Genomic DNA, 23,388 nt, shown 5'->3' with positions numbered 1-23,388 from the left:
TTTAGGTTTAACATTTCGCTCTATGACTCATTTTGGGTTAAGTTTTGTATATGGTGGTAGGAATGTATTGAAGTTCATTTTTTGCATAAATATTAGTTTGTTACTATATGTGGTCATTCTGTAGACCACCATAAAACGTCACTGTTCTAGAATTTTCCAGGGTAGCTCACTTGTACTCATTTTCTTCATGGAGTACAAGTTAATGTAAAGATGTATTAAAAACTTGGAACTCTTATTTTTTTTACAGAAAGAATGTCAGGTTTGTTTGAGGCTGGCAAAGCTGGTCTCCTTGTCCAAAATGTGCCGTGTTCCTCTAAAGAGGAAGCTTGGTGTTTAGAGGTTTGGTGCGGCTGTCTAACCGCTTCCTCCTTTGGGGTGCTTCTGGGCCAGCCTGTAGAACAGGTGTCGTTCATCTTTTCACATGTATCTCCTTTCTCTTAGGGAGATGGGTACTTTCTTGCCACTTTTCTAAGACTGCTGTTAAGTTGTTCCTCTAACCCAGAAGTTGAAGCAGGCAGATGGGAGTAATGGGATTGGTGAGAATGGTGGCTGCAGAGAAGTTCTTCCTTGTTTAAAGGGACATCCACTGATGGATTCCACAGTTGTCGGCTGCCAGACTGCTGGCTCAGCATTGCCAGATCCTCTGATTTTTAGGAGAAGCTGGGAATAAGATGTACGTGAAATTTGTGAATGAAAAATAAGCTGGAAATAAAAATCTGTGAATAAGAATACATGTGAAATTTGTGAATAAAAAAGTAAAAGGCACTTTGAAAGTCCTATCAATGTCCCACAAGTGCTTCCAGCCACCTGACCTGAGTCTGGGCTACCACTGTAGTCCCCGTCTTTTTCTGTGATCCTTTCAGTGTTTTTTTGTGTTAAATTTTTAAATTTCCCCTTATAGTGTGCCTTTCTTATCTGATGAGCAAGTCAAAGTTGTCCCTATAAAAAAAATTAAAAGAGAAAAATTTTTCTCCTTATCTGCTGTTTTCTCAATTTGCCTTCTGGTTCTTTTACCACCAGACCTGTGGGCAAAGCTGAGGTGTAGTATATAGGTCGTGTGTATAGTAGTTTGACTTTTAAAGCACTTCTGCAATTCTCCTAGTGCTTACTCTTTAGCTCTTCTAAGCGTGGCATGGAGAGGGTTTAGAGAATCTTGTGATGAGATGTCTTTTGCTGAAAGATTCCAGTACTCAGAATCTGGAAATGGAGTTATTATTCATTTCACTCTCATGAAGAAATGTATCGACTGAGTACACGTGTAGCCGGGTTTGGCTGTCCTGTTTTGGAATCAGATCAGTATATTGGAAAGGGTTTGGTCTTGGAGTTACCTAGACGTGGCTCAAATCCTGGCTGTGTCACTCCTGGGAAAGTTACTGTATTTCATTTCTGGTACTTGTATACTGAATCAGTACATCCCTTCAGCTGTGATATTTGAGTGTTCCAGCAGCAAGCCCACCACCAGTCTCCCGTGGCACTGAGACTGCACATTCAGACTTCTATTCTCCCATTTATAGTCACAAATATCTGTAATATTTGCAGTGATCATCTGAAATCATCAAGAAAACATTTAGTTCTTTGTCATAAACTCTATTTAAGAGGTGATTTAGACATTACATTGGCACATACTGTAGAAGGGTGAAGATGTAGCTAAGAGCAATGAAATATGTAGCTTCCTTGGTTGCTACCATGTATGGCTGGATGGAAGATAAATTGGGGAAAGTTTTGCAGGACAATTTGGCAACGTATTAGAAGCTTAAAAATGAGGCCTTTTGATCCACTTCTAGGAATGTCTTCTAAAAGAATAATCAGATATGCAAACATTTATGTACAAGTGCAGATACATCTAGCAAGAAAGTAATGGTTAATTAAACTGTTGGTTTATTTCACAGTGTTTTAAGTGGTCTTACTACTTGTTTATGAAGGATCTTTAATAAGTGAAATGCTTTATGGTACAGCTTTTTTTTTTCCTTTTTAAACTCACCATTGTGTTCATGAAGTGAGGCCCCAGGTTTATTTAAAAATTAAACTTGACATATGGCAGCCACACAGAGAAAAGCGTTAGAACAGGTGGCGAGGTCATGGGATCTCTGTCTCTCTCTCTGTCTCTCTGTCTCTCTGTCTCTCTCTCTCTCTCTCTCTCTCTCTCTCTCTGTCTGTTTCTGTCTCTTTCTTTAATTAAAAGTTTACATGCACATAGTTCAAAGACTCCCTCTCCTTCCCACCTCTGTTACTGTAACCACATGAGCACCTTGCACTCTATGAATGTGTGGCTGTTCCTCAACTACTTTTTCTGCCCCGAAATTAGGGTCCTTGATTAGATTTTTGTAACCATATCATAAATTTAAGCTTCTAACTTTCCCGCAGGTGTGGGGATCTCTTCTCAGTACTTTTTGCCACTTGAGATTTTCCGTCTTTTATTTTCTCGGTGACCTCTTTTTGAGGCTCCTGCCTCCTGCTCCAATCTGGACTGCTTGTCCTTTGAGCCTTACCGTCAGGTCATTCTTCTCCATCATCCCAGGGATTTCTTTTGCTTTTCCTTTCTTTCTCAGTTTACTCTTTAGTTTTAGTGGAGGATATCCCAAGAGAATATGAGAGGGCCACAATTTTGAGATTTTTTTTATGTCTGAAACAGTTTATTCTGCACTCATATTTCATTGACAGTTTGTGTGGATATAGAATACGAGGCCCCCGGCATTTTGAAAACATTGCTTAATTGTTTCCCAGCTTCCACTGTGGCTGACAGTTGGGGTACCTGCTGAGGCGTGATGGACTGTGAACTGGGTTTCTCCTTGGTGCTCCGTAACATTCTTGTCTCCAGGGTTCCGAAAGTTCATGATGATGTGTTTTAGTGCAGCTCCTTCCCCTCACACACAGTTTAGACTTAAGAATTATCCAAATTTTCTAAATAAATTTCTTTGACTCAGGAACTATTATATAAAATCTGTATGGTACGCAGTACCTTTGGAAAACATGATCCATTTCAAATGTGAAGCTCTGGCATCTCACAATTAGCAGTTCTTGCATGAGAGGAAGCCATCCAGCAGTGACTCGCACGTTTGGTGAGAGTAAAAGGAGAAAGGTTCTAATCATCTTGTCTGTGTGGCACTGGTATGTGTGGCCCTTCTTGGGAAGCAGAACCTGGAAAGCCATTACTGTTTTTGAAAGACCTAGCAGTGAATTTATTTGTTTTTGTATTGTGAATGGTTGGCGAGTCCAAAAATTATTTCAGAGAGACAGTGTCTATTTTGGATGCTGTGTGTGTGTGTGTGTGTGTTTTAAATTGGGAAGGTTCCTGTTGAGGCTCTCTCCTGTGATACATTTGATTTTTAATTGACTGGAAGACATGTTTTCTTTCTTTGAGTGGATAGAGAGTGATATAATATCCATGCCTATACAAAAAAAAAAACAAAATAAATTTTCTGGTGAGTATTAGGACATAGGTCACAGTTCTAAGAATAAACGGTAAGATAGCCAAAAAAGTGCCCCAAAAAATACACATTTTAAGATAACATCTCATAAAATGTGTATACATTTTTTGGCACCCTCTGTATATTAAAAATTGCTATAATAAGTAGAAATAGTGAGTGACTATTTTTCCAACATTGTACTTTGAAAACTTCCAAATATATGGAGAAGCTGAAAAAAATGAGTGAACAACTACATACGGACTGCCAAAATTCTATAATTCAACTTTTAAAAATCAACTTTTAAAGTTAACATTTTACTCGTATCATGTATATATCCCTTCCTCCATCCGTCAGCCTGTCTTATTTTTTGATGTGTTTCAAAGTAAGTTGTGCATGTCAGTACATGTCACCTTATTTACTTCAGTGTATGTATTGTATTTGTTTACAGTTCTTTCTTGGTTTTGTTTTTAGCTGAGATTTACATATATGAGAGGAACAAATTTAAGTGTACCATTGATTACATTCTGATAGATGCATACACATCATAGCTTCTTGGAGTCATCCCTTTATCTTCAAAAAAGCATATGTATGAGGCAGGTGTTATATAAAACACCTCAAATGATGGCAAGACCTAGGGCCAGTAGAGGGATTTCCTCAGCAGCGGGCCTCAGACCTCCATTAGAAGAAGAGAAAGACATCACAGGTTGGCCTGTGGGTTGTGGGTAAAGGACTTCACCGTTTTTTCAGTGGATGTGGTGGGCCAAAAGAATGCTTTTGAATCAGAGCCTCGCTTGGGTTTTACACTATCTCCTTGGGAGCTTGTTTAGGTTGGCAGTTTCTGTCTTGTCTTCAGTGCAAGCTCCAAGCCCTTCCTGCAGTTTGAACAGTGACAAAATAGTCATGGATTTTCCTATTAGGAATATTGATGGGTTTTTAGAGGCTTTATTTTCTCCAGTTGTTCCTCCAGGTCATGAATTTATTGCTTGTGTGTTTTCACTTCCTCAAATAGCTTCTGTTCTTTTGCTTGTGAATCACTTTCTCAGGCAGAACCGTGACTTTCTGTAGAGCATTGGCTGTGTGTATATTGAACATCGGCGTATTTTTACCTTTGTTCTTCCAGCCAACACCTAGCTGCCAGCTTATCTTTCAGACCATATTGCTGAAGAGCCATGCCTTTCTGCTGGTGGCTTTTTTTAAGGTTCAGCAAGATTTTATGTTCATCTTCTAGTGTTAGTCGGTGGGCTTGTCAGGCCTCTTTCGTGTCTTGTCACTTCAGGTCACGCATGACTTGTTTTCATGGGAGATTTTTCTGGCTGGCTTAGATCATCTCTCAGTTGTATGTCACCATCTAGAGGCATTATAATTTTTTTCACCTTATTTAATAAAATTTTTAAAAAATACACAGAAAAAAATGAGAAAAACAGTATAATGAATGCCCATGGTACCCACCACCTTGATTCGTCAGTAACCATTTTTGCCATATTTGCTTTATCTACTATATAAAGATTAGTGTGTGTTTTCTATTGTTTGTTTTTGTTTTTCTGCTAAATCAATTCTGAGTTGTCTTTGTGGCTCTTGCCCTATGGACTTACTTCAGTGTGGCCTTCCTCACCCTAATAATGAGGACATTCGTCTGCATGACCTTGATACCATTATCACACTTAGAAAACACGAATTTCCTAATTTTATTTAACAGTTCATGTTTAAATTTGCTCAGTTGTCCCAAAATTTTAAAATAAATTTCAGAACCAGGATCTGTTCAACATTTACGTGTTGCATTTGATTATACAGTTGAATTTCTTGTGTCTCATCTCTCTTAATCCATAAGTTTACCTAACCTTTTAAAAAAATACTTTGACTTTGAAAGACTTTTTAGTATGAAAAATATCAAATACATAAGTATACAGCAGTATGGTGTCCACTTGCCTATTAGTCAACTAGCTCTAGCAGGTACAAGCTGATCTTTTCCATCTGTTCTCCAACCACATTTCCCCAGGTTATTTTGACGTCAGTCTCAGTCATTGTAGTTATTAGTTTTTCAGTATTAGGTTTAAAAGACAAATTTTAAAATATGTCATTGTCATGCCTAAAAAAACCAAATTATTTAATACTATCAATATTATAATCACTATTCATATTTCTAGTTTCATCTGTCATAAATTTTTAAATTAAACATTAAACTTTTTTTAAATGATGAAGAAAGGAGTCCTTGTTTGTTCTTTTTAACCATATGAAATTTGGTAGCACGAGATATTCTGAATGTGATTCTCAAGTTTTAAGTCTAGCATTTGTTCTCAAAATATTATATAACAGTGGGCAGTTCTATGAACATTTTGATTATGTGACCGTTTTATAAAAAATTGGTAACCTTTGGGTTAGTTTAATGACTACTGGGAGGATCTCTTAATCCAGGCCAGTGGGAATAATGGGAAAGAAATGGGTTAAGTCAAGGAGTGGGAACCACATTTGGTAGTGTCCTGTGATTTGACCGAATGGGGTCACTGCTGCAAGGTCGTGAGAAGTGAAAGAGAGGGGTGCTTAGGGGAGAGGGAGCTATCTAGAGAGCTTTCTTCATGCACAAGTTTCCTTTTCTTGAGACAACCTGAATCCTGCTTTTGCCGGCCAAGACTGTCAGTGCTGTTCTATTGGTGGTATATTCTCTTGTGATTTTTCACTGAAGTCAGCACCTTGGCAGGAAGGCTGGGCCTTCCCTAATCAGCTGTGTCAAGCCTGGCCCTAAGCATGACACATGATGGTGGTGAATAGCCACTCTGCTCTGGTGCCATGCTTCCATCACCATGACCGGTCGGTCACAAGTGTGCCCACCATGCACCAGCATCTTATTACCTCTGAGCTAGCCAGTCATTTACATGGTTCTGTCTGAGAAACTGATTCACAAGAAGAATGAGAAGATTGGGAGATGCTATTTGAGGAAGTGAAAATAGGAGCTGTCACTGAGCTTCTCCTGGGAATGTCAGTGTGTGGTTAGAAATTGATGGCTTTCACATTACCTTTCTCTTTATAATTAAAAAATGTTTTACAATGTATTGTGGTATAATTGGCGTACAAAAAAGTGTACGTATTTAAAGCTTCGGTTTCATGAGTTTTAACATATACCCACAAAACCATCACTTTCCTTGTTAATTCCTTAAAGACTAGCTGATGAGCAGCGAGACAGAGGAACATTTTAACTGCTCTTGTCTTTAAAGTTACTTTTGCAAATCCTGACTGAAAGCAGAACTCTGTTTTAGCTAAGCACTGGTATTCAAATTTGGTGTATTCAAATTTTGTCATAGTGTTCTACTTACAGTTAGCATAGCAGTTAATAAATTTCAAAATAATGTAGGGCAACTTGGGAGGTCTTTTTTTTCTCTTTCCAAACAGAAACGAGGCGAATTTGGGAATTAGGTGGTTTGGGCAAAGGAGTTAAGACTCTACACAGCCAGATCTGAGTTTGAGTCCCTGCTCTGCTACCAGGGACGGTGAGCCCTTTGGGTGTTAGACTCTTATCAGTGTCTTCATCATTACGCCGTAAAAGGCCTTCTAGAGAGTCAATGAGTTTCTGTTGCATTAAGGTCTTAATAAATGTAGGTGCACAAAGTACGTGACAGTTCTGCGAAGGACCTCCAGGAATGACTTGGCCCCTTAGAGGGAAGGGGGATTTCTTTCAAAGGATCATTTAAAACTGGTATATATCCTGGGAGTCACTTATTCTCTCTCTTTTAAATTAAAAATAACATATATGTACACTGCTAAACATAGTTCAATAATGTAATTTAACATTTTTAACTATTTTATACTCAGCTCATGTTTTAAACGTGGGATACAGTTTATGCATAGACATCCACATAGTGTACAGTTGGATGAATTTTTGAGAGTTGTACATATTCCTGTAATCACCACCTGAAACAAAATACCAAGTATTTTCATCATCCCAGAAGCTTTCCTTCTGCCCTCTCCAGATCATTCTCCACCTTCTGATTTTTTCCTTTTGATACTGAGTAGTGTTTATATGTATGTATCATAATTTATCCATTCTCCTGTTGATGAACATTTGAATTATTTCCCATTTTTTGGCCATTATGAATAAGATTGGTATATGAATAACATTTTTACAAGTTCTACTGTGGACATATGTTTTCATTTTTCTAGGGCAATACTTAGGAGTGAATTGCTGGGTCCTATAAGAAGTATAGCTGTAGCTTTATGAGAAGTTGTACTGTCTGACCTTCCCATGGATCGCGCGTGAGCATTCTACCATGTCAGCCGTTCATGTCAGTGAATGAGAGATGGCACAGGAAGAGTTTTATTGAGATATAATTTACATATATTAAATGTCATCCTTTAATTGTACAGTTTAATGTGTTTAGACAGATGTATATAGATGTGTACCACCATTACAATCAAGTGACTTCATTCCCCCTGAAAAGTTCCCTCCTGCCTTCTTGCCCCTGGGCACCACTAATTGGTTTTCTATCACTGTAGATTAGATTGGTCTTTACCAGAGTTTCAGATCAGTGGACTCAGACAGTATGTATTATTATGTCTGGTGTCTTTTGCGTATTATAATTTTATTGAGAATTATCCCATGTGTGTTAGCAGTTCTATCCTTTTGGTTGCTGAGTAGTATTTCTTTATGTGGATGTACCACTGTTTGCTGGTGGACATTTGGTCATTATGAATAAAGCTGCTAGGAACATTATGATAGTTCAGATACCCTCTGTTACCCTCCCAGGAGAGTAAACCCCTATTCTCTGTTGAGCTGCGGGGTGGGGGAGAGAGGTCAGGAAGGCATCTTACAGCTTAACAGATAGGACTCTTCAGTCACTCTTCGAGGTCGTAGCCCTCCATCAACTCCTGGAAATCAGTGCTAATAGTGTTAGCTAATAATGTTTCCCTTACGGTAATGTTGATGTTACACATACCGGTTGGCCATCTGTATGTCTTGTTTGGGGGAAAAAATGTATTCAGATTCTCTGCCCAGTTTTTAATTGTTTTTTTTCTTTCTTTCTTGTTGAGTTGTATGAGTTCTTTATATATATTGGATATTAACCCCATGTCGGATGTATGATTGGCAAGTATCTTTTTCCATTTGGTAGATTGCCTTCTTGTTTTGTTGACAGTGTCCTTTGCTGTGCACAATGTTTTTAGTTTGATGTAGTCCTATTTGTTTAGTTTTCCTTGTGCAGGTCTTTTACCTTTTAGGTGAAATTTATTCTTAGGTAGTTTATTCTTTTATTGGCAGCTGTAAATGGGATTGTTTTCTTAATTTCTGTTTGTGATAGTTTGTAGTTAGTGTATAGAAACACCACAATTTTTGGATATTGATTTTGTTGTACCCTGCAGCTTTGCTGTATCTGTTTATTATTTCTAATAGTTTTTTTTTTGTTTTTTGGGGGGTAGACTCTTTAGGTTTTTCTATGTATAAAATCATGTCATCTGCAAATAGTGACAGTTTTACTTCTTCCTTTCCAATTTAGGTACCTTTTATTTCTTGTTCTTGCCTAATTGCTCTGGCTAGGTTTTCCAATAAAAGTTACAAATCGTTTCTTGTTCCTGATCTTAGAGGAAAAGCTTTCAGTTTTTCATTGTTGAGAATGATGCTAGGTGTGGATTTGTCAAATATAGCCTTTATTATGTTGAAGTACCTTCCTTCTATACCCACTTTTGGGAATTTTTAAAAATCATAAATGAACGTTGAATCTTTTGAAATGCTTTTTCTGCATCTATTGAGATGATGACTTTTATCTTTCATTTTGTTAATATGGTATATCACATTGATTTGTGAAAACAAACCATCCTTGCATTCCTGGAATAAATCTCACTTGACCAGGGTATGTGATTTTTTTATTGTATTGTTTTATTCAGTTTGCTAATATTTTGTTGTGGGTTTTTGCATCTGTGTTTGTCAGAGTAATTTTCTTTTTTGGTAATTTTGTTTTTGGTATTGGTAATCGTTGGCCTCATAAAATGAGCTTGAGAGCCTTCCCTCCTTTTGAATTTTTTGGAATAGTTTGAGAAGGATAGGTATTAATGTTTTTTGAATGTTTGGTGGAATTCACCAATGAGGCCATCTGGTTCTGGGCTCTTGATTTTTGATTACTGTTTCTAATTACTGGTGATTAGTCTATTCAGATTCTTCATTTCTTCATGATCCAGTTTTGGAAGGTGGTGTGAGTCTAAGAATTTATCCATTTCTTCTAGGTTATCCAATTTGTTGGTGTATAGCTGTTTATAGTAGTCTCTTAAGATTGTTTTTATGGTATCCGTTGTAACTTATTTGTTGCTGATTTTATTTATTTGAGCCTTCTTTTTTCCTTGTCTAGCTAAGGCTTTGTCAGTTTTGTTTACCTTAGTTTCATTGATCTTTTCAGTCTTTATTTCATTTACTTCTACTTGATTTTTATTATTTCCTATCTTCTACTGAATTTGAGCTTTACTTGTTCTTTTTGTAGTTCCTTTATGTGTAAGATTAGGTTGCTTATTTGGAATTTTTCTCATTTCTTAAGATAGGCCTAAATTGCTGTAAGTTTCCCTCTTAATACTGGTTTTGCTGTATCTTACAGACTTTATTGTGTCGTTTTGTTTTCAATTGTCTTCGTGTATTTTTTGATATATCCTTTGATTTCTTCATTGGCTCAATAGTTTTTCAGTAGCATGTTGTTTAATATGCATTTATTTGTGATTTTTCCAGCTTTCTACTTGTCGTTGATTTCTAGTTTCATACGGTTGTCAGAAAAGATGGTTGATATGATTTCAGTCTTCCTAAATTTGTTGAGATTTGGTTTTTTTTGTTTTTTGTTTTTGTCCTATGGTCTGTTTTTGAAAATGTTCCACGTGCACTTTAGAAGAATGTGTATTCTGTTGTTCCTGGTGGAATGTTCTATATATATCTATCAAATCAGTCTGGCTTAATGTGTCATTTAAGATTGATGACTTTGTCTAGATGTCTATCCTTTGATGTGAATGGGATGCTAAAGTTATTGTGTTGCTGTCTATTTCTCCCTTCAGTTCTGTTACTTTGTATATTTTGGTGCTCCTATGTTGAGTGAGTGAGTGTGTGTGTGTGTGTGTGTGTGTGTGTGTAATTGTTGCATCTTGTTGGATTGTCCCTTTTACCATTTTATATTGTCCATCTTTGTCTCTTCCTATCTTTTTGGACTCCAGTTCTATTTTGTCTGATACAAGTATTGCTACACCTGCTTTCTTTTGTAACATTGATAACTATGAGGTATGATAAAAAATATGATGAATTTTAAATAAATAAAGTTATAGTAAAAGACACATTGCCATTAAGCCCCTCGCTTTGAGCACACTTACTCCATCATTCTTGCCACTTTCTGAAGCAGTTCTGGAAAGTCCTCTTTCGAGATTGTCTTTAGTTGTGCTGTTGTGGCTGTCCTGAATCATTTTGACTTTGGGGAAGAGCAAGTCGCACAGTGCCAGATCCGGTGAATAAGTTGGGTGAGGACATACTGGAAGCGATGTGTGACACAGAGCATTGTCATTATGTAGGATGATTTACGGCACACTTTAAAATACACCTCCTCTCAACTGTAGCTCACACCTAACTGACTGCACTGAATGAGTTGAAACTTGTCACACACTGTTACTAAGGTTTGACGCTGCGCTTCCCGTATTGAAGATCCATCCCTGCCTTTCCATTGCATGGCACTCGACAGCCGCATTCACTGTATTTGTTGATCACAATGGGAAGGCTCCATGTCACACATCACTTCTGGTGCGGCAATTTCTGTCAAATAAAAACATTACGGTGTGTCTTCACCCACCTTATTCACCAGATCTGGCACCATGCAACTTTTGGCACTTCCCCAAAGTCAAAATGACTGTGAAAAGTAAATGTTTTAAATCGATTCAGGACATCAAGGCAGCCACAACAGCACAACTAAAGACACTCATGAAAGAGGAGTTCCAGAACTTGCTTCAGAAAGTGGCAAGAATGATGGGATAAGTGTGTTTGAAGCGAGGGATGCATTTTGAGGGGGATTAATAATGGCAATGTGTCTTTTACTGTAATAATTTTTCTTTTTCCTTTTTTTTTTTTTTAACATTCACTGTATTGTTTGATCACACCTCGTAAACCTGATTTCTCTGGCTATCATTTGCTTGGCGTATGTATTGTCATACATACCCCTTCACTTTGAGTATGTTTGTTTTCAGATCTAACTTGAGTCCTGAAGGCAACATGTAGTTAGGTTTTGTTTTTTAAATCCATCCAGCCACTCTTTGTCTTTTGATGGGTGAGTTCAATCCATTTACATTTAGGGTGATGATAGATTTATAAGGATTTAGTATTGCTATTTTATCTTTTATTTTTTGGTTGCAGTATATCTCCATTGCTTTTCCTTGTGTTTATGTCTAACATTTTAGTTTGGTGGTTTTCCATGATGTTCTTCTGTTTTTTTTTTTTTTTTTTTTTATTTCATGCCTTTGCTCTAGATTTTTGTTTCGTGGTTATCATGCAGTTTATATAATATGTCTCGTAGGTAAAGTAGTCCTTTTCTGTTGATAGTATGTTATCTTTATTTGCCTCTGTTGGGTTCTGTCCTTTTCCTCCTCCCCTTTTATGTTATTGTCACAAATTATCCTTTTTTATATTGTAGCTTTGTTACCGAATTGAAATAGCTGTAGTTATTTTTAATTCTTTTTGTTTCCCTTTAACGTTTATAATATAATTATCTAACCTATTTTGATCTAGAATTGCAAATTTCTGATTCTGTGTGTCACCTTATTCAAAGTTTTGTGTACTTTTGCCTTTTTGTTTCAGGTAGGAGAGCTCTTCCCTTTCAGCATTTCTTGCAAGACAGATCTAATGGTGTTGAATTCCCTCATTTTTTGTTTGTCTGGGAAAGCCTTTATTTCTCCTTCATATTTGAAGTGTAACTGTGCTGGATAGAATATTCCTGGCTAACAGTTTTTATCTTTTAGTATTTTGAACATGTCATTTGATTCTTTTGGCCCATAGGGTTTGTGGGGAGAAATCAGCTGATAGTGTGATGGGGTACCTTAATAGGTTACCAGCTTTTATCCCCTGGCTGCCTTTAATTTTTTTTTTATCATTGACTTGTGACAGTTTTAAGATGTCTTGAAGAAGGTCTTTTGTGTTGAGATAATTAGGTTTTCTTTTAGTTTCGTGGACTTGTATATCCAGTTCCTACCCAGGTTTGGAAAGTTCTCATCTGTTATTTCTCTAAATAAGCTCTCTGCTCCCTTCTTCCTCTCTTCTCCTTTTAGAATACCCATTATCCTTATGTCGCTTTTTCTAATGGAGTTGGATAGTTCTTGTTGAGTTTCCTCATTTTTTAAAAAAATCTTAGTTCTCTCTGCTCATCTGCCTAAACCATTTCGAGATTTCTGTCTTTGAGCTCACGAATTTTCTCATATATCTGCTGCTCTGTTTCCAGTGCATCATCATCTCATTTATTGAGTTCTTCAGTTCCAGAATTTCTGTTTGGTTCTTGGTTAAAGTACTCCTTCCTGAGCTCATTGAACTTCCTTTCTCAGTTTTCTTGTAGCTCATTGAGTTTCTTCGTGATGGCTGTTTTGAGTTGTCTGTCAGTTAGATCATAATCTCCTGTGACTTTAAGCGTGGTTTTTGGAGAACTGCCATTTTCTTTTTGTGCTACCATGTTTTTCCATAGGGATTGATGAGGGTTTTGTGTTACCACGTTTTTTCATAGGGTTTGATGAGCTGTTACTCTGCCTGTGAGTTTGAAATAGCAAATACCTTTCTTATTTTGATACAGCTTTGCTGTTTACTTTGATTCTAAGAGTTCAACAGGTCGATAAGTAGAGGCCTTTCTTTGTTTTCTAGTAGGTTGTGCTATAGCACATGTTTTTGGTTTCTCTTACCTGGGCTGCCTCTAGCTATGTTTGAGAACCAGCACTTTTCCCCCTTCACCAGAGGTGTCACTAGTACCTTTGTCATTGTTGTTTGTGACTTCGGGATCACTGGTGTTTTGCTGCTGCTGGTGTCCCTGGGGTCCAGCACACCCAGGGTCACCTAGGTCTTGGGTACTGCTGCTGTGGTGGGACAGGGGTAGTGGACAGTGGAGGAGGCTGGGGTTGTGGGCACATCGCGACTGGGTGGCTGAAGTCAGGTACGTTGCCTCCAACGGGTGGCCAGAGTCATGGGTGCTGCTGGGGCTGGCGGGACCAGGGTCACAGGCCCCACCTCTGTTGTTCACCCAGTTCCACCTCTGTGTGTTCCAGTTCACCCATCTTCACCTGTACTGATCTGTGGTTCTCTTCAGTGTCCTGGTGTGTTGTGTGAGGAGCCTTTATTAAGTCATGGATGTTTTATTTGTTGTAGGTTGAAGGAGAGAGAAAGGGAGTCTCATGCTGCCATGATGCAGATGTCACTGCCAGGCTTATTTCTTTAAAACAAATTTCTAGAAGTGTAATTGTGGGGTTAAGAGACATACATACTTTCAGTGCCAAAGTGTGCTCCAGGAAGGCCATTCCAACTTAAATTCCAACAGCATGGGTGTTTTTTCCCTGTTACTGTGTGAGTGTACTCTCAGTAGAACTTTTCCTTTGCTTCCCCCCTCCCTCGTTCACAAATGACCCCCACCCTACACACACATCCTTGCCCATCAAGTCTAAGAAATGAAGTCACATCTTAGTGGAGGCTGGATGGGGCCACAGTGGTGTCAGATCTGGACTGCATTCGGGGCTGGAAAACTGCTTGGCTCTTCATTGCACATTTGGTTCCTCCCCTGTGTCTGGCTAAGTGCAGGTTTGTACTAAGACCATTGGGCTTCTTGGTTTCAGGTTACACTCCTGGCACACCATACAAAGTGTCCTGTTCTCCGACCAGCGGGGCGGTGCCTCCGTACTCCTCCTCTCCCAACCCCTACCAGACTGCTGTGTACCCCGTGCGAAGTGCCTACCCCCAGCAGAGCCCTTACGCACAGGTAGGCCCTGGGACACACTGGGGGCTCTTACTGGTGCTCTTGGGTGTATGTGGGGAGGGTTGGCTCTAGCTGGGCTGACCTGGCTGTGGGACCCTGTTGCAGTTGTCTCTCTTCTTCCCACAGCAAGGCACGTACTATACACAGCCCTTGTACGCAGCACCCCCTCACGTCATCCACCACACCACGGTGGTGCAGCCCAATGGCATGCCGGCAACCGTGTATCCTGCTCCCATCCCTCCACCGAGAGGCAATGGGGTCACCATGGGCATGGTGGCTGGGACCACTATGGCCATGTCAGCAGGTGAGTTGATGCTGGGTTACCTGTTCTATGATGGCCTGAGAGCTGGGGAGGGAGAGCTGACTAATACTCTGACCCTTGGCCTTGATTTTTCATGTCTTGAGTTACGTGGAAGGACATGTGATACTTTGAGGAAGGAATAGCGTATTATCTTTTTCTTCCCCTTCTTTTCCTCCCCTTCTTTCAGTTGAGAGGAGGCGAGAGGGTGGGGTTTAGAGTAACAAACCGTAAACCAAGTACCCTCCCTGTAGAGCATGACTGGATAGCAATTTCTGAATTTGATGGAGCCACTTTGTTGGTGAGCTGAGCTGTTTGGCAGTAGAAACAAGGTGTGACCATATCCCCCCAGTGAGCACGTAAAGCTTGAGCAGAATGGGGAACCGTGGTCTCCATTTTGGCCCTTTCCTCTTGGTTCTTCCCTTTAGTATGGGTTGCCTTTGCAGGAGAATTTTTCTGAATGGGGATGTTTGCATGAATCTAGGAAAGCTGGTCTCTGTGAATAGCAATCACAGCTGCTTGTAGAAATCCTTTGGCCTTATCGACTTTATTTCCCAAGGCTTCCCTTAGGTCAGGAAAGGAACCCACTGAGAGAGGAGAGCCCTGGCTAGGATGGACACATCTCCACAGAGTCCTGGCGTCTCTCGGGACTCAATGTCATGTCAGGGATTAGGTTCCCTCCTAGGGGCATGCAAGTTGTCTGTGGCAGGGGAACAGGTACACACAATGCACTTGGTTGCCCATGGCTGGGACTTTTTAAGAAAAATACTGTTTTCTCTTTGTTTTTCTAGACTTTACTGCAATGTAAGGAGAGAAAGGTTTTTCAGCATGCCCTGTGCGTTTCTTTCTGCTCAGTCTCTATCTGGTTTTCCCATACTTACCTTTGAAGGCAAAGGAGATTGTGGTACAGACAGAAACTACATGGTTGGGGCATGTGGAAGGAGGGGACGACAAGCCCTGGGGTATGTGTGGGCAGGGAGACAGGAGCATGAAGGAATGCAAGATGTGTGTGTTCTATTTGAGGTAGTGCTTGTCTATAAATGGACTCAAATAGTCCCTGACTTCTTTAATTATAGGGGAAAATATGTTTTATCTTAATGTACTCCGAAGCTTAAGTAGTTTGGAATCTCTCTCCATCCCTTTCTTCCATTTATTTATTATCGTATTAACCACTTTTAAGTGTGCAGTTCAATAGTGTTAAGTTTATTCACACTATTGTAAAACAGATCTTCAGAACTTTTTCATCGTGCAAAACTGAAGCACTGTGCTGTGTAGGCATTACACAGCAACTTCCCTTTTCCCCCATCCCCCATCCCCTAGCAACCACCACCTGCTTTCCGTTTCTATCATTTGGACTCCTCTAGGGACCTCATATAAGTGGAATCCTACAGTATTTGTCTTTTTTGTAACTGGCGTTTCTTCACCTAGCATAATGCCATCAATGTTCGTACATGTTGTATAGCGTATGACAAATTTCCTCCTTCTTAAAGGATGAATAATAATTTTAAAAAATTATTTTTTATTTATTGTGTAATCTGTTTATCTAATTTATCATCTCTTCTGCAAAAATAATTGAGTATGCTTATATGAAGGGGAGGCTCAAGGTTTGTACAAATATATTTTCAATATGAACTTCCTGTGTCTATACCGCTTTGAGTTGTTCTGTACTCAGCGTTCTGGCAGCACTCGGTTGAGACCCACCCTTCTCTCTGTATACCTCCCTCCTCGCCAGTCAGCATGGAGCTGTGCGGCCACTGAAACATGCTGCTCTTTCTTCTAGGTACCCTGCTGACCGCCCACTCCCCAACTCCTGTTGCCCCCCACGCAGTCACTGTGCCCACTTATCGGGCTCCAGGAACTCCCACCTACAGCTACGTGCCCCCTCAGTGGTGATCACATGCAAATGTAAGTGACTGGAGAAACCTGGGTCAGCTCTTGACTAAAGTGCATTTTTTTCAGTGGAGAATGGCAAGTCTACCACAGTTTAAGCACGAATGAGAAAAGTGCTGCCTGACCGTTGATCCTAGGGCAATTTGGTGTTTAAATTTTTGTTCATACTGGGACTGTACAAAGTAGAAGAAAGAAAGAAACCACTGAGTACTTACTGTGTGCACTGTGCACTTTATTTCTTGCACCCACCTCCTGCAGGAAATAGCACTGCAGTCAAAACTGGGCGCCTCTCTGAGGTCCGCGGGAACCAGGAACAGTGGCCTTTCCTTCTGCTGCCCTTTCTGGTTCTTGTGGATTTCCTCCTCCTCAAGTGGAATGCCTCCCTTTCAGAGCAGCAGTGCCAGAGGAGCTCTGTGTGACTGTGTCTGTCTTTTCCCACCAGGCTGAGGATGGAGCTGTGCAGTCACATCCTGGATATTCCACCGCTGGTGCTGCGGGCCTCGTGCCTCCAACCAGGACTTTCTTCTTAATGCTCTCGACACTTAGCTAAACACGACTGGGGCCCAGCCCAGCAGGTCCCTGCACCATCAGTCTCCAACTAACTCTGTGGGTTGGTCTTAAAGCAAATCCTGTTTTGGGGCTGCCTGGTAATTTTTTAGCTAACTGTAATGATAAGGAGGGAGTATTAATGTATTCTGAAATTATATCTAGTTGAATGCATGTTTAAAAAAACCACAAAAACAAAGCTTGCTCAAACTACTACCTGCGGTGACTGATACAAAACCACCATATGCAAAGCCCAAAGGAAGTATTTACAGCTTGTCCACTAACACAGTGTTGTGATGTGTGCAGTCTTAAAATTGTACGTGTTAAAGTGAATTTCTTCATAGAGCGTTCGAATCTCTTAGGTGATTCTTCAGCCTTTTGTGGTTGATGTGCGTTGCCAGTTGCAGACACAGAATCTGAGTTTTTAGCCATCGGTTCCTTTCGCACTGATTGTACTGGGAGAGTTGCGGGGCGGGGAGAGTGTATGGAGGGCCACAGATGCTGTGGGCGCTGCCAGGTCAGTGGGCACCCCACATTTCCATGTAGGCTTTGGGTCATTGCGATGTGGACATTGGTAAAGATGATCATGGAAGATTAGAGTTGTGTGGCCAGCACATTTAGCAGCAAGAGGCAGTTTGTTAGCAAAGCAGTTTCCTCTGGATTGCTGCCTTAAGTTTTCATTACAAATCTCTTACTGGAGATGCTATTTTCTTTGTCTTTATTGGGAAAGCCCTATGTAGAAGTAAATTTCCTTGGGATGGATAATACGTGAAAGAGAAACAGCCACACTTGGAGGAGCCTCTCCTTGATTTAGCTTAGAAAATAATGCCTTTTTTTTACTTTCCTGAGAAATGAGTGATTCAGCTGAAAACATACGTAGGCATTGCTGTTTTCCCCCCCACACACAAAGAAGGGCAAACATTTCAGCTCTGTTCTGAAGAAAGTTGTATATTTATGAACTATTAAAAGGGAACATAACTGTATTTGACGTTGACTGTTGTAGAGAGGTAGGGCCACAGCTGTGTGGGGCCTGTCCACCGGAGGACTCACCCTCTGAGACCGTCTGGGGACAAGTATGGGAGGTGCACAGGAGGGCTGGTGCCCGTTGCCTCTGACCTCTTGTGCCATCCCTTCGTGCAGCTTGAGGGCACTCAGCACAAAGCAGGTACGGACAGCAAAGCGCCCGGCGGCATCAGAGTGCATTCACCTTCCAGGAGGATTTGTTTTCTAAAGGATTTTGTGTTTAAAATATGAATGTTGTACATAAGAAACCCAGGATTTTTTTTCCCTAAATGTGCCCAACTTGTATTGATGAGAGTGAGTGTTCTCAGAGAGTTGGATAGGAGGAGGGGCTGTGTCCCCTCTCAGCAGTGTGTCAGGCAGGGTGGGGTATGTGTGCCTGTCCCACCCCATCATTTCAAGTGCAGTGTGCTTTGACTGGGGAGTGGACCCTGCTCTTCTTACATCCCTGAAAGCTAGATCAGGGCTCAAGCTTTGGTTTGGCATCCAACTGTGGTTGGTGAGTGGGACACCTGACCCCTGAGCCTTTGGTAACCCTATTTTTTATAGTAAGTACTCTATAATTTTTTTCACATTTTATTTTATAAGAAGTTTAGGAATATTTTTGCATGGATCATTGTAAAGAAAATACTCCTTATCCCTAATACCTGTTAACATTGTGTGTTTACTGATAAGTACTTTAAATTGCCTCATGAGCACTTAACCTCTGTGTGGGTGGGTGTGGGTGGGTGTGTGTGGGTGTGTGTGTGTATATGTGCACACACATGCGCAGCAGCCGTCTACCCCAGGCACACAGTTTGTGTCCACTTCTTAAACTCTGTGTTGGCGATTCCATCTGGATAGTGGATGGATAGTGGATGGTTTGTAATATCAAGATTCTAAGGACTCCAGGGCCTGAACTGAGCAAGTAACAGAGAAGTCAGTTTCCCCAGTTTAGTGTAGTAGATAGGAGATAATAGGGTTTTAGTGTATGCTTTATAAAAGCCTCAGACAACAAAATGGGAAAACACGCGCACACACGACTATCAGGGGTCAGTCGAGACGTTTGAGATCAAGAGGAAGAAGCTGTGAGAAGGTATAGAGGCTGTGTTTTAGGCTGAAGACTTGGCACACACAGCGTGAGTGTTTTCACGAGCACTGAATTAACTGGTGGTTTCAAAACAAAAAGAAGAGTGCGTTGCATTTGCCCCATTATATCAGCTTCCTGAACACCCCTTCTACCCCCCCATAATTTTTAGAAAGTCTCTTCCTTTTTGTCTGGTAGAGTTGGGAGACTTTATCAGATACTTCCTTGTTGTGGAATACATCTTTTCAATTTTGAAACTACCGGTGCACCAGCTATCAGATAATGGCGGTGAAAGGTAGATCTTGGCTGGCATGTAAGAATCTGGACAAAGGAATAGTAAAACTATTGTAGGTTGTCATTTTAGCACATTTTAAATTCCTTCTAGTAAAATTAAGGAATAGAAGTCCTGTTATAAAGTTGCATAATTTGATACACCTAGCACAACTGGAACATTTAAAGAAATTTTGGTTTTTTTGTATATAGCTTTCCTAATTTGAGACTCTTTCAGCTGAATTACAGTTCTTTTAGAAGTTCAGACAGGCAAGCAAAGGACCTAATTCCTTTAAAGATGGACATAATCATGGATGTTTTAATTTCTTTTGTTTTTCAGCCTCTCCCCTCAGGTTTATTAGGAGGTCCGTTTTTCTGCTTCTGGAAATCTTGTGCGAGCATTGGTCCCCTCAGCTTGCTGCCTCTGAGAAGGGAGGCCACCATCAGGGCTGGGGCCACCCGTGGTAACAGCTTGGAGGCACTTCCAGAACCTCTTCTATGTCTCTCGTGTGAATCTTTTCAGCACGTTCTTCTTGGTGTGGTGATTGGGCCTTGGGCCTGCCAGTTGCTATTCTGTGAGTCTTGTTTCTTGAGTGCAATGCAGATAGAGTATCTACAGGAGAGTAAGGATGGCTCTGGGCTGGGCGCCTGCTCCTGCAGCACCTGCCCTTCCCAAACTGGGCGGAAGTGCCCGGCTCTGTCTGGTGGCATCATCTCCTCCATTATGAGGGGAAATATGTTCTTGAGGTACTTTGAAGAGGGTCGTATGTGGCAGTGTTGTCCATGGGTTTCTGTGACGGTGCTTGCCAGTGGCAATGCGAGGATGGCATGCTTCAGCACCAGCCACATCATTATTGGGGCCTGCTTTAAGACGGAAGTGCAGACTTCTCGTGTCCTTCGGAAACATGTGGCAACGGTATTACTCTGACCAGCTGGGCCACCTTCTCTCCATCTGGCAGCTGATGGCTGGACATCCCAGTCACTGCCAACCCTGGGCATTGCCCAGACAGGACAGGACCCTTGTCTGACAACCTCCAGCAGAAGCAAGGGCAGGTTTTGAGGGTGCATGGCTTGAGCTGGGAGGCAACTTCTGGTTCTCTGGTGCTTTCTAAGTGTGTGTGTGGGTTATCTGTAAAGAGGATTGTGGTTGGCTTAGGAGAAGGTCAGACTGCTTAGCTCTTCTCTGGCATGTCTTATGTGTGTGTGTTTCCCGTGTGTGTGTGTGTTTCCCTGTGTGTGTGTGTGTCCCTGAGCTGTTTATTACTCATCCTGAGCTTTCTGAAGGTGCAGCAGGCTTGAGTAGACTGCAGATAACATGCTGCAAAGGAGGGTCTAATCTTTTCAGGTAGAAAGGTGCAAAATTGATCTTACATGTTTCAGAGGATTTCTCTCTCCACCCTATTCATTTAAAGAACAGAACACCTGTGGGGTCACTTTATATGAGTACCCACAATTAAAGTCAACTCACTCGGGACAGGGACAGAGGAGAAGCGGGCATCTCTGTCCAGGGAACCGGGATGAACTGCAGGAGATGGTGTGCTCCAGGATTGTGTTCCAGGTTGGAGAGAACTGGTGGCTCATCTCGCTCTCCTGTGCCCTGTTGGAGTCTCCCAGGGTCCCTGTGCAGATGAGGGAATGATCGGGCTGGATCTGAGGCCCTGCAAGGTTGCTCTGCCAGTCACTCGAAGGAGAGGCCCCAAGGAGCCACATGGGTTGTGACTTACTAGGGAATGGTTCCTTTGAAAAATATTTTTTTATGATTTTTGAATACTGTTTTTTTTTTACCATTCTCTTGCTACATTTTTAAACTTAAGTCGGCATTGTCTTCCAGTGTTAAATGCATCCCTCTCCTCTGCATTGAACTTAGATGTCAATCAATACAAAGGAATGGAACATCCATCCTGAGCCAGGCCCATTACATATAAATTCATACTATTTTAATTTTTTATGCAATCTGATGAGTAGATGAGCTCAGATTTAAAATTCTTAAAAGCACGTTTATTGTAACAAGAGTTATGTATTAATACTGCAGTTTTCAATAAAGATTGACTTGTGTTGCATATTGTGGTTGTCATTTTTCCCTGTAGGTTTTGTTTGGTCTCAAGGTGGTTTGCCTGGCTGGGAAGTGGTTGAATTTCCCTCAAGTTGGGAACTCCAGGGATTTCAGGCAGAGGTCCTTGTGGGGCTCAGCTCTTTCTCACCTCAAGCCAGGCACTCTTGACCTTGGCAGTGTGTAAGGAGGCAGCAGGTTGTGGGGACTGTTTTCCAGGTGAGAAGGGGATGGGAGCCACCCTCATTCCATTTCTCCTGGTCCTGTGGCCCAGGCACTCCCAGAAAGACCCTTTCACTAAGGAAGATGCTGAGACCCAGAAAGATTACATATTGTCTGTCCCCCAAACTCATATTTGTTAACTTCAGCTCAGCAGACGGAGCAGTCAGGGAGGGCTTCGGCTTCCGGGCCCTAGGGGGAGGGAGGGCCTGAGCCAGTTGTAGCCCACACCTGGACAGATCCCAGGCCCCATGCTGTCTCTTCGAGGCACTTAGCCTGGCCGCCTCAGCCTGTCTACCAAAGCCCTGAGGCATGGTCTCAAGTAGGTGAGCCCTCACCCCATCTCTGGGCAGCGCTGGGCTCTGTCCTCCTGGGTAAGTGAAGGCCTGCTGCAGACAGGGAAGGGTGGGCATACAGAGAAGAAAATGTAGACACCAACAGAAAATGGGCTGGCAATCAGGTTATTTTTCATGTTTCTTTATGAAATTAAATGTAGTTTTCTGGCATAGAGAAGGTAATAGTGCACAAGTGACTACGTGCTGCTGAATTCCTGCTCTGTTCCACACCCACAAGCCAGGCCCAGGCTGCACTCACAGGCGCCCCCTCCTGGAGGGTGTGGGCTTCCCTCCAGCCCACATGCCTAGTGGCCTTCTGGGTCAGTCCTGGGTGCTGGGCCAGAACTCAGTCCTTATGGCTTCTCACATCCATTTAGGGTAAGGCAATCTTCCTGTATCACCAACAATTATTTTTCTCCATTGTTAGAAAAACAAAATCCGAACAAAAAACTGGAAGCAGGTTCTGGAGTCAACACAGCTACATGTAGCCTGGTCACAAACCCTGATGGAAGTATGCAGCTGATTATGTTCTTTCTTTCCACTATAAACACATCACAAGTAAAGGTGTCCAGCAGCCAGGAGTGTCTAGAGAGGGACTAGGAGGTAAAACGGGGGCCTCGGGGGCTAGATATTGTACACAGAATTCCTGGTTCCCACCCTCTAGGTATGCCAGCTGCCACTATCAGTTGGCCTGCAAGGAGAATTGGAGTGTAGAGGGGCACACAGCCCGGCTTTCCAAATGGTGGAAAGCAGTCAGCCTCCTGCCCAGAGAGGAGGAGGAGGAGGAGATGGAGGGATGATGTCCACAGAAGACGGTCTCAAGTGGCCGGTCTGCTCACACACATGCATCTGGCTGGTGTTTCTGAGCTGTGGCTCCCAGGAGGTCCAGAGAGGGTTGTGGAAAGGTCCCTGTGCTGTGGGGCTCCCACCTGTCCATTCGGTGTCTTCAGTGTACCAGTAGTGGGGAAGAGCCACATGCAGGGCTGCAGAAACTGGCATATACTGCTGCCAGCGAGCCCCTCCCTTGCTCAGCGCTGCTCACTTCCAGTTTGCAGGATAGGCAGAGAAGGGCCAGTTGCTGTGGGTGCGTCTTGGGGAGGGCAGCTGGAGGCGCACTGGCAGGGCAGGTCCAGATGTGCTGTTGGGGGTGTGGGTTCATTTGCGGAAGGGTGCCAGCCGGCTGATGCTGTGCCAGAAGGCGGATGGCGTCCGCTTGGGCTCTGCCAGCACCAAGACCTGTTGCTGGGGCAGGCTGGCAGGCAGTCCCGGGTGCTTCTGGCGCGTCAGGTAGTACGGCCGGCCAAAGGCTGGTTAAGAGAAAAGAGCAGGGCTTATAGAGGTGCCCAGGGAGCT

The 23,388-nt window shown here is 41.9% G+C and overlaps 2 protein-coding genes across 5 annotated transcripts in view; one reads left to right on the top strand and one right to left on the bottom strand.

Moving 5' to 3' along the window:
• Nucleotides 1-19,138, top strand: part of FAM168B (family with sequence similarity 168 member B) — a 34,777-nt gene extending 15,639 nt beyond the window's left edge. For both annotated transcript variants that reach the window (XM_033118374.1, XM_033118373.1), the window contains 4 exons: nt 14,202-14,344; nt 14,468-14,645; nt 16,420-16,544; nt 16,972-19,138. In XM_033118374.1, coding sequence (XP_032974265.1) covers nt 14,202-14,344; nt 14,468-14,645; nt 16,420-16,532 — 434 coding nt within the window. In that variant the 3' untranslated portion in view covers nt 16,533-16,544; nt 16,972-19,138. The remainder of the gene's footprint in view (nt 1-14,201; nt 14,345-14,467; nt 14,646-16,419; nt 16,545-16,971) is intronic.
• Nucleotides 19,139-22,108: 2,970 nt separating this feature from the next.
• The window catches only part of ARHGEF4 (Rho guanine nucleotide exchange factor 4), a 112,279-nt gene continuing 110,999 nt past the window's right edge, over nt 22,109-23,388 (bottom strand). The window contains exon 11 of one of the 3 annotated variants that reach the window (XM_033118368.1): nt 22,109-23,342. In XM_033118368.1, coding sequence (XP_032974259.1) covers nt 23,191-23,342 — 152 coding nt within the window. In that variant the 3' untranslated portion in view covers nt 22,109-23,190. The remainder of the gene's footprint in view (nt 23,343-23,388) is intronic. The other 2 variants (XM_033118370.1, XM_033118369.1) reach the window with 2 other exon arrangements.

Source organism: Rhinolophus ferrumequinum, chromosome 10, assembly GCF_004115265.2.
Source record: "Rhinolophus ferrumequinum isolate MPI-CBG mRhiFer1 chromosome 10, mRhiFer1_v1.p, whole genome shotgun sequence".
Taxonomy (NCBI): domain Eukaryota; kingdom Metazoa; phylum Chordata; class Mammalia; order Chiroptera; family Rhinolophidae; genus Rhinolophus; species Rhinolophus ferrumequinum.
This window is presented reverse-complemented; position numbering and strand designations above follow the sequence as displayed.